The 9,790-nt window shown below is 48.6% G+C and overlaps 1 protein-coding gene across 1 annotated transcript; it reads left to right on the forward strand.

Annotated features, from left to right (window-relative positions):
• The first annotated feature begins 343 nt into the window (after positions 1 to 343).
• LOC133536660 (protein FAM9A-like) lies at positions 344 to 1,316 on the forward strand. Its single transcript, XM_061877279.1, has 2 exons — positions 344 to 606; positions 761 to 1,316. The coding sequence occupies exons 1-2, from the start codon at positions 344 to 346 to the stop codon at positions 1,314 to 1,316; spliced, it is 819 nt and encodes a 272-aa protein (XP_061733263.1).
• The last annotated feature ends 8,474 nt before the right edge of the window (positions 1,317 to 9,790 follow it).

Consider the following 9,790-nt stretch of genomic DNA (forward strand, 5'->3'; position numbering starts at 1 on the left):
CTCTGTGATGTTACAAAGGAGTAAAAGACGGTACTGCCTTTCGGTTGAGTTATTTTAAAAATAATCTACTGCTATACAAAATATACAATGATTCCTCTAAAGTACATCCAAGTTGCATTTATAGGGACATAAAATGGTTGCAGAAGTGATGTACTTACTTTTGTGAGCTACTGTACATGGCTAAATTGTTTGAGGGATTTTCCTGAAAGACTTACCATATTTTTCGGACTATAAGGCGCACTTAAAGCCTACTGAAATGAGATTTTCTTATTCAAACGGGGATAGCAGGTTGTGGAGGGACGGAGCCGACAGCGGGCGGAGGAAAGCAGCATCCCTAGCCGAGATGGAGGCGAGAAGGCAGGGCGTGCGGCGCAGAGAGGAGGCGTGTCGCACTCGGAGCCGCAGGGTAGCAACAATCAGCGCACACCACACAGCTGTGCGCAATCCCGTCATCTGCTCCTCCAGCATAAACAGGGGGAAGGAGGAACAGAGAGGGGAGAGTAGGAGAAGGAACCCACTGGAGGAGACCGACCACAACAACGAAGAAGCGATCAGACCGAGAGACGATGCGACCCCGCAACAGACGCAAACCCTGGACCCCGCAAGGTGCACCGCAGACAGAAACAGGAAACGCCCGCGCACTGCAAAGTGCCGCGACAACCAGGCAAGACTTATCAAATGTTGAAATAATAAATGAAAGTCAAACCTGGTATGATGCGTCCTATATCCATCGTCACTACAACCCACACATGGACGGTAGGAAGCCCGTCACAGTGGCGCCAACGTGGAAGAGACGACCGGAAGCGGAAGGCGATGACGTCATCTGGGCTTTGGTCGCGAGCTACAAAACCCTGCTCAAGGAACAGCGTCAGGAGACCCAAAGGCTGCAGGCGCTGATGAACCAGGTGGGAGGAAACGGCGAGGATATTCCCGAGGGGAAAGCCGAGGAAAACGCCAGTGGGAACACAGCAGAGAACCTCCACATGGGGAGCGGAGCTGTGCAGGCGGCAGTGGCAGCATCGGCAGTGGCAGCAGCAGGCCACCAGAGCGAGCTGTTGGCCAAGGAGAGGGAGGACGAGTTCGCCTGTCTAAATGGTGATGACATTGATGAAGACTGCTGTACAGAGGAGGCGCCCTGTGCTGGAGACACATATGCACGACCAGTGGAGCGGGCAGCTGGAAAAGTTGAAGAGGAAGAAGATGAATTAAATGAAGAAAATGATGAAGAGGAAGAAGTTGAAGATGAAGAAGGTGAAGATGAAGAGGAAGTTGAAAAATTTCAAGAAAAAGAGGAAGTCAAGGTGGAAAAAAATTAAAGAATCTCAAGAAGGTGAGAAAGAAGACAGAGGACCTGGAGAAATGCAGGACAATGAGGAAGACAAAGAAGAAGTTAAAGAAGAAGTTGAATCTCAAAAAAGTGAGGAAAAAGAAGAAATACCTGGAGAAATGCAGGAAAATGATGAAGATGAAGTTGAAGATGAAGAAAGTGAAAATGAAGAGGAAGTTGAAAAATCTCAAGAAAATGAAGTGCTTGGAGAAATGCAAGGAAAGGACAAAGTAATCAAAGAGGACAAAGAAAAAGTCGAAAAGACTCAAATTGAGAGGGAAGAAATGCCTGAAAGAATTCAAGGAAATGATAAAGACAAGGGAAAAGCCAAAGAGAGGGAGGCAACACTGAAGACGACCACGAGACCCACCTCAGCGCCCCGCTGTCAGGTGTCCCCGCGATGGGGTGGGGGGTCGAAAGGTCCAAATTTCCCGGTCAGGATAAAGAAAAAGAACAGCAGGGTGATGATGATGATGAGGAAGACCCGGTTGATGGTGATGATGATGAAGAGGAGCATACTGATGATTATGACAAGGAAGACCATGGTGATGATGAAGAAGACCATGGTGATGATGAAGATGAAGAGGAGCATGATGATGATGAAAAGGAACGTGGTGGTGGTGATGATGATGACGAAGGAGACAAGGAAAAACTCGAAAAGGACAAGGAGAAAGGCAAAGAAAGTGAAGTTCGGGAAGACAAAGATAAAGGCAAAGAAGTCAGACGGCCGCAGCACTTTTTCTCCGCTCCTTGAAGAAAAGGTGGGGGAGAGTAAGCTCAGCCGGACTCAAGCCCGGCTTCGAACTGGCGGTGGAGGTATGTGGAGAGACGGAGCCAACAGCGGGCGGAGGAAAGCAGCATCCCTAGCCGAGATGGAGGCGAGAAGGCGGGGCGTGCGGCGCAGAGAGGAGGCGTGTCGCACTCGGAGCCGCACGGTAGCAACAATCAGCGCACACCACACAGCTGTGCGCAATCCCGTCATCTGCTCCTCCAGCATAAACAGGGGGAAGGAGGAACAGAGAGGGGAGAGTAGGAGAAGGAACCCACAGGAGGAGAAGGACCACAACAACGAAGAAGCGATCAGACCGAGAGACGATGCGACCCCGCAACAGACGCAAACCCTGGACACCGCAAGGTGCACCGCAGACAGAAACTGGAAACGCCCGCGCACTGCAAAGTGCCGCGACAACCAGGCAAGACTTATCAAATGTTGAAATAATAAATGAAAGTCAAACCTGCTATGATGCATCCTGTATCCATCGTCACTACAACCCACACATGGACGGTAGGAAGCCTGTCACACAGGTCCATTCTATGTGTCATACTTGATCATTTCGCGATATTGCCATATTTTTGCTGAAAGGATTTAGTACAGAACATCGGCGATAAAGTTCGCAACTTTTGGTCGCTAATAAAAAAGCCCTGCCTTTACCGGAAGTATGTGCGCGTGACGTCACGAGTTGCAGGGCTCCACACATACTCACATTGTTTATAAAGGGAGTCACCAGCAGTAAGAGCAATTCAGACCGAGAAAGCGACAATTTCCCCATTAATTTGAGCGAGGATGAAAGATTTGTGAATTAGGATATTGACAGTGAAGGACTAGAAAAAAAAAAGAAAAAAAAAGCGACGTCTCCGGGAACGTTTCAGATGTAATTAGACACATTTACTAGGATAATTCTGGAAGATCCCTTATCTGCTTATTGTTCTAATTGTGTTTTAGTGAGATTGTAAAGACATGCACCTGGGGGTAGGTTGATTGGCAACACTTAATTGGCCCTAGTGTGTGAATGTGAGTGTGAATGTTGTCTCTCTATCTGTGTTGGCCCTGCGATGAGGTGGCGACTTGTCCAGGGTGTACCCCGCCTTCCGCCCGATTGTAGCTGAGATAGGCGCCAGCGCCCCCCGCGACCCCGAAAGGGAATAAGCGGTAGAAAATGGATGGGATGGATGGAGATTGTAAAGACATACTTCGAGGTTGGATGGCTGCGGTGGACACGCAGTGTTTCAGAGAGAAGCCGAGGAGCCAAGCTCACAGCTGCCTTTTTTGACCGCTGCTGCAAGACGACGAATAATCCATTGACGTCTCCGGTAAGATATATATCACAATTTGCCAATCCAAAAACATGCTGGTTGACGTAGAGAAAACATGTTCGCTTGACCGCTCTGCTTCACAAAAAACAAACACTGGCTGTGTCTTAGTGCTAAAGACAGCTGCAATCCACCGCTTTCCACCAACAGCATTGTTCTTTATAGTCTCCATTATTAAATGAACAAATTGCAAAAGCTACAGCAACACAGATGTCCAAAATACTATGGAATTATGCGATTAAAGCAGACGACTTTTAGCGGCTAGTGGTGCAGCGCTAATATTTCCTGACAGTCCATGACGTCACGTGCACGCGTCATCATTCCGCGACGTTTTCAACAAGAAACTCGCGGGAAATTTAAAATTGAAATTTATTAAACTAATAAAATTTAAAGCCTACTGAAACCCACTACTATCCACCACGCAGCATGGCCGGCTCTACGCAGGGGCAAGAGGGGGCAGAGCCCCCTTAAATAAATGTCTTGCCCCCTCAAATCAAAATTTGAGAAAGCAAATTTGAATAAACTCACAAAATTACGACATTACAAGTTGACAAAATGATCTGCACTAGCGGAAAAATCCGCCGAAAAAGGGACACACACGATATAGTAGTGTCGGCTTCCCTCCCATCCCTCCCTCCGCTGTGCGTGTATTCACCATTCCACAGGCTGCGCAGCACACACACACCCGCACACACCCTCAGCCCTCAGTAAACATCCAATCACTGTTGCAGTATGAAAGTAAAAGAGAAGGAAAAGTTGTCTACATTTATCATATACTTGTTAGGATGGGTGTATTTGTGTAGTCTTATCTGTCATAAACACGTTTATCGTCGCAGAGTGTTACGGAGTTCTTTTTTTTTTTTACAACTTGACGAGAGCAGTGACAGCGGAGGCTCTGCGCAGCAGTGGTTTGGAAGGCAGAGAGCCTCCACTGTCCCTGTAACAAGCTACAAGTCATTTATGATGCTGTTAATGACGGTAAAAATGAAACATAAGGTATATATCCTGCTTAGCAGTCCTCCTCTGCTGTCCTCTTCAGAGCGGAGTCCCTAGCAACCGCCCGTTTTACTTAGCAACGGTCTGGCAATCGACTGCTGGAATTCTTTTTCTGTTGTTTTTCCTGTAATTCTACATAGTCAACCTTTAATGTTTCAATCTACATTTTGTAATAAACTAATTATAAGTTTCATTTGATATGACCAAGACACCTAAAAACAAAAACACAGCCGTTTTCATCAATTTACAAACAAGTGGGCAACACACATACATTGGAGTGAATGAGTTTTGTGCCCAGATGAGTGCCCACGTCCACTGCATGTGACAAACTGAAGACAAGTGACCTGTGTCTGACAGACCCCCACGTAAAGCCCCGCCCCAGGCTGTAGTCCTGTACTGTTGTTGTTTTTCTTCATGTAATCACAGCGGTTTTTTTCTGTTGTTGTTCAAGCTTACTTATTTTCTGCTCCAGCTTCCAGCAGCTCACAAAGAAACAGTTAATGCTCTGTAATGCATCCATTTTTCAGAGCATTTAAAAAGTCTAGTCCTGCTCCTGCATGTAGTAGTAGCAATGATGCTACTGCTAGTACATCAGGGACAGCAGCTAGCAATACTGCACATTTAGCACCAGCAAGCACTGTTTCTCCTGCACCAGCTCCCTCCGTCCCCCCAACAAGCGCTCCCCCAAAGCAGCCTGCTCAGCTACCCAGTGACTTAAATAGCAACGCACCATCTCAGCCAATACTGGGTGGCTACCCAAAGCGTGCATTTGGTACAACATTAAGATCATTCATTCCTGCCTGGTACCGCACACGACCATGGCTAGAGTATTCTGTGGTGCGAGACGCCTGCTTCTGTTTCCCCTGTCAGAAATATGGCAGCGCTGTTAATGTTTCCCCCCCTGAGGGATTGCCACCTTATTGTGGTCAGGGGGTTTGCGTGCCTCAGTGACCGTAAGAGCTATACCAGCAGGAGCTTAGTCTTCAGGTGGGACACCCAAGTTGGACAGGTCTGAAGGTAGAGGCCTGACAAAGTGCAATCCACTACTCCAGGTTGGGGTTGGACACATAGCTAAATACCCATTTCAATGAAGAAAGCATCGTTACTATAAGCACAGAAAATAAAGTGCTGGAGCATGATGTGTACACATGATGCCCCCTTCACATTTCTGACTGCCCCCTCATATAAGCATGCCTAGAACCGCCCCTGCCACGCAGTCTGATAGTTTATATATCAATGATGAAATATTAACATTGCAACACATGCCAATACGGCCGGGTTAGTTTACTAAATTGCAATTTAAAATTTCGCGCCGAAATATCCAGCTGAAACGTCTCGGTATGATGACGCCTGCACGTGATGTCACGGATTGTAGAGGACATTTTGTTCCAGCATCGTTCCCAGCTATTAAGTCGTCTGTTTTCATCGCAAAATTCCACAGTATTCTGGACATCTGTGTTGCTGAATCTTTTGCAATTTGTTCAATGAACAATGGAGATGTCAAAAAAGAAAGCTGTAGGTGGGAAGCGGTGTATTGCGGCCAGCTTTAGCAACACAAACACAGCTGGTGTTACTCTGGAACTGAGATGTCAAGCAAACACGGTTGTATTGGACCACACACACAAAGTACAGTATATTATGCAGCGATCATTTTTACCATTCTGTATTCTGAAGGCGATCTATGTCGTGTGCTACTCCAGCATCAATATGCGTCCTCCTCACCGTCACCGTCAGCGTCGGGTTCAAAGCGGTATGGCTCTATCCCTTGTTGCGGTTGGGCCTGGCTGAGTGGTCCTGCCACCCCCACTGCTGCCACATTCTGTATTCTAAAGGCGATCTATGTCGTGTGCTACTCCAGCATCAATATGCGTCCTCCTGACCGTCAGCGTCGGGTTCAAAGCGGTATGGCTCTATTCCGTGTTGCGGTTGGGAATGGCCGAGTCGTCCTGCCACCCCCACGGCTTCCACGGTGCCTCTCACAGCATCTTCCCTATCTGAATTGCTCCCACTGCCTTCTTGTCTCTTTTTTTTTTTTTTCCTAGTCCTTCACTCTCACTTTCCTCATCCACAAATCTTTCATCCTCGCTCAAATTAATGGAGAAATTGTCGCTTTCTCGGTCCGAATCGCTCTCGCTGCTGGTGGTCATGATTGTAAACAATGTTTAGATGTGAAGAGCTCCACAACCCGTGACGTCACGCGCATAACCTCTGCTACTTCCGGTACAGGCAAGGCTTTTTTGTCAGCCCCAAAAGTTGCAAACTTTATCGTGGATGTTCTCTACTAAATCCTTTCAGCAAAAATATGGCAATATCGTGAAAATCAATCAATGTTTACTTATATAGCCCTAAATCACTAATGTCTCAAAGGGTTGCACAAACCACAACACAAACCACTACGACATCCCCGGTAGGCCCACACAAGGGCAAGGAAAACTCCCACCCAGTGGGACGTCGGTGACAATGATGACTATGCGAACCTTGGAGAGGTTACCATGAATTGATTAACGTGGACCCCGACTTAAACAAGTTGAAAAACGTATTCGGGTGTTACAATTTAGTGGTCAATTGTACGGAATATGTACTGAACTGTGCAATCTACTAATAAAAGTATCAATCAATCAATCAAAACGAAAGCAATGGATGTAGAGCGGGTCTAACATGATACTGTGAAGGTTCAATGATCAAAATGATCAAGTATGACACATAGAATAGACCTGCTATCCCCGTTTAAATAAGAAAATCTAATTTCAGTAGGCCTTTAAAATCCTTTCATTTTCTCAAAACTCAACAGTCCGGCTTATAACCCGGTGCGCCTAATGTACGGAATCATTTTGGTTGTTCTTACCGACTTGAAGCTATTTTATCTGGTAAATGGTGACAAGATAAGTGTGACCAGTAGATGGCAGTCACACATAAGAGACTGCAATATTACTCAAGTAAACAACACCAACATTGTATATGTTCCTTTGAAAATATAGAACATTACACACGGCGCTCAAAAATCTATCAAAATGTTTTTGTACAACTTTGGTAAGCTATGAAGCCACGCCGCTTGATGGATTACTGTGCTTCAACATACAAGTATTATTATGGTGTGTGTATAAGGTAAGACATATTGTCTGCCGTTTTGTTTTACAATATTATGCTGTAAGCTTTTTCCTACTCACAGTGCCACAGATCCACGCCAGAAGCCAGTTGCTCAGAGTTGACAGGGTTTTTAATATAGTTCTTCTCGATCAAGTGCATTTTCGTGTAGACTTTTCAGTCTCTCCAATCCTCTCACCTCCTCCTCTGCCGGCTGCTCATTCTTAAAGACAACAGTTGATTAGATTCACGCGTACCACCTGCGAAATCTAATCACCTGCCAGCTGCGTCTCGCCGTCCCGCCCATGCCACGCCCCCGTCTGAGGGTGCACTGTCTCCAGTAGCCCAGACGGGGTCGCTGACATTTACATCTGCTGTGTGCTGATCACAACCTCCCTCCACATACCTCCACCGCCAGACTTAGGCCGGGTCATCGTCCGGCCGCACCTACTCTCTCCCCCCCGCCTGAGCGCGGGAGAGGAAGTCCGCCATGGCCATCTGCGCTCCCGGCCTATGGATCACTCTGAAATTGTAGGGTTGTAAAGCGAGATACCACCGGGTGATCCGCGCGTTGGCATCTTTCATGCGGTGGAGCCACTGAAGGGGCTTGTGATCCGAGCAGAGGCTGAATGGGCGTCCCAGCAGATAGTACGGGAGGGCACCGACCGCCCACTGGATGGCGAGGCACTCCCTCTCCACCGTGCTATATCTGGCCTCTCTTTCTGATAGTTTCCTGCTGATATACAGGACCAGATGGTCGGTGCCCCCCCGCTGCTGAGATAAAACAGCTTCCAGTCCTCTGCCCGACGCATCCGCCTGCAAACAAAACGGGATGGAAAAATCAGGCATGTGCAGTACCGGCTCCTCGCAAAGTGCTTTCCTTACCTTCTCGAATGCCTGCTGGCACTGCTCTGTCCACTGGACCAGATCTGGGGCACCTTTCCGGGTGAGGTCAGTTAGTGGGCTGGTCAGGTCCGCAAATCGGGGGACAAACATCCGGTAGTAGCCCACCAGCCCCAAGAACTGCCTCACCTCCTTTTTCGTCTTCGGGGTCGGGCACGCCGCAACTGCTGCGGTTTTATCTACCTGAGGCCGCACCTGGCCTTTCCCCAAGTGGTACCCCAGATACTGTACCTCCCTCCGGCCAACCGCGCACTTTGCCGGGTTGGGGGTGAGTCCCGCCCGCCTCAGGGACTCGAGTACCGCCCCCACTCTCTGCATATGCTCCGCCCAGCTGTTCCCCTGGATGATGACATCATCCAGATAGGCGGCGGCATATGCAGCGTGGGGTCGCAGCACCCGGTCCATGAGTCTCTGAAATGTGGCGGGTGCACCAAACAAGCCGAACGGAAGGGTCACGAACTGGTATAAACCTTCCGGAGTGGAGAATGCCGTTTTTTCCTTGGACTCTGGAGACAAGGGAATCTGCCAGTAGCCCTTAGTCAAATCCAGTGTCGTAAAAAAACGAGCAGTGCCCAACCGGTCCAGGAGCTCGTCGACCCGGGGCATTGGATAGGCGTCAAACCGTGACACCTCATTCACCTTGCGGTAGTCCACACAGAACCGCACAGACCCATCTGTCTTCCCTACCAGAACTATGGGGCTGCACCACGCACTGTGTGACTCTTCTATCACTCCCAATTCCAGCATGGCTTTTAATTCTTCCCGAACTACTTTGCGTTTGTGTTCGGGCAGCCTATAGGGCCGGGACCTCACCGTCATGCCTGGGCTGGTCTCTATGTGATGCTGGGTGAGAGTCGTGCGGACTGGCAGGGGGGAGAACACGTCAGCAAAATTTTGCTGCAATTTGCACACGTCTGCTTTCTGTGACAGCGTAAGATGTTTATCATAACGGAGAGGGGGAGGGCCGGGGGGAGGGGGGAACCTCCGGCCCCAGCTCCTCGCTCTCCGCTATCGCCGTCACCATAGAGACGGGCTCCGCTTCCCTCCACCCTTTTAGTAGGTTGAGGTGGTATATTTGTGTTGCCCCGCCCCGGTCAGATCGCCTGACCTCGTAGTCCATGTCACCTACTCCTCGCGTGACCACAAAAGGTCCTTGCCACTTGGCGAGTAATTTGGAGCTGGATGTTGGGAGTAATACAAGTACTTTCTCTCCCGGTGAAAATTGTCTAAGTTGCGCCCCCCTGTTATACAGGCGCTGTTGACGTTCTTGGGCTTGGAGCAAATTCTCACGTGACAAGTGCCCTAATGTGTGGAGTTTTGCTCTCAAGTCCATGACGTACTGAATTTCGTTTTTACTGGGGCTTGGACCTTCCTCCCAGCTTTCTTTAA

Source organism: Nerophis ophidion, linkage group LG17 (assembly GCF_033978795.1).
Source record: "Nerophis ophidion isolate RoL-2023_Sa linkage group LG17, RoL_Noph_v1.0, whole genome shotgun sequence".
NCBI lineage: Eukaryota > Metazoa > Chordata > Actinopteri > Syngnathiformes > Syngnathidae > Nerophis > Nerophis ophidion.

Excerpts from the sequence above, each read along its gene's own strand:
- LOC133536660 (XM_061877279.1), top strand. The coding sequence starts at position 344 with ATGGAGGCGAGAAGGCAGGGCGTGCGGCGCAGAGAGGAGGCGTGTCGC. Across the intron at positions 607-760 it reads CAAACCCTGGACCCCGCAAG|GAAGCCCGTCACAGTGGCGC; the intron begins GTGCACCGCAGA and ends CATGGACGGTAG.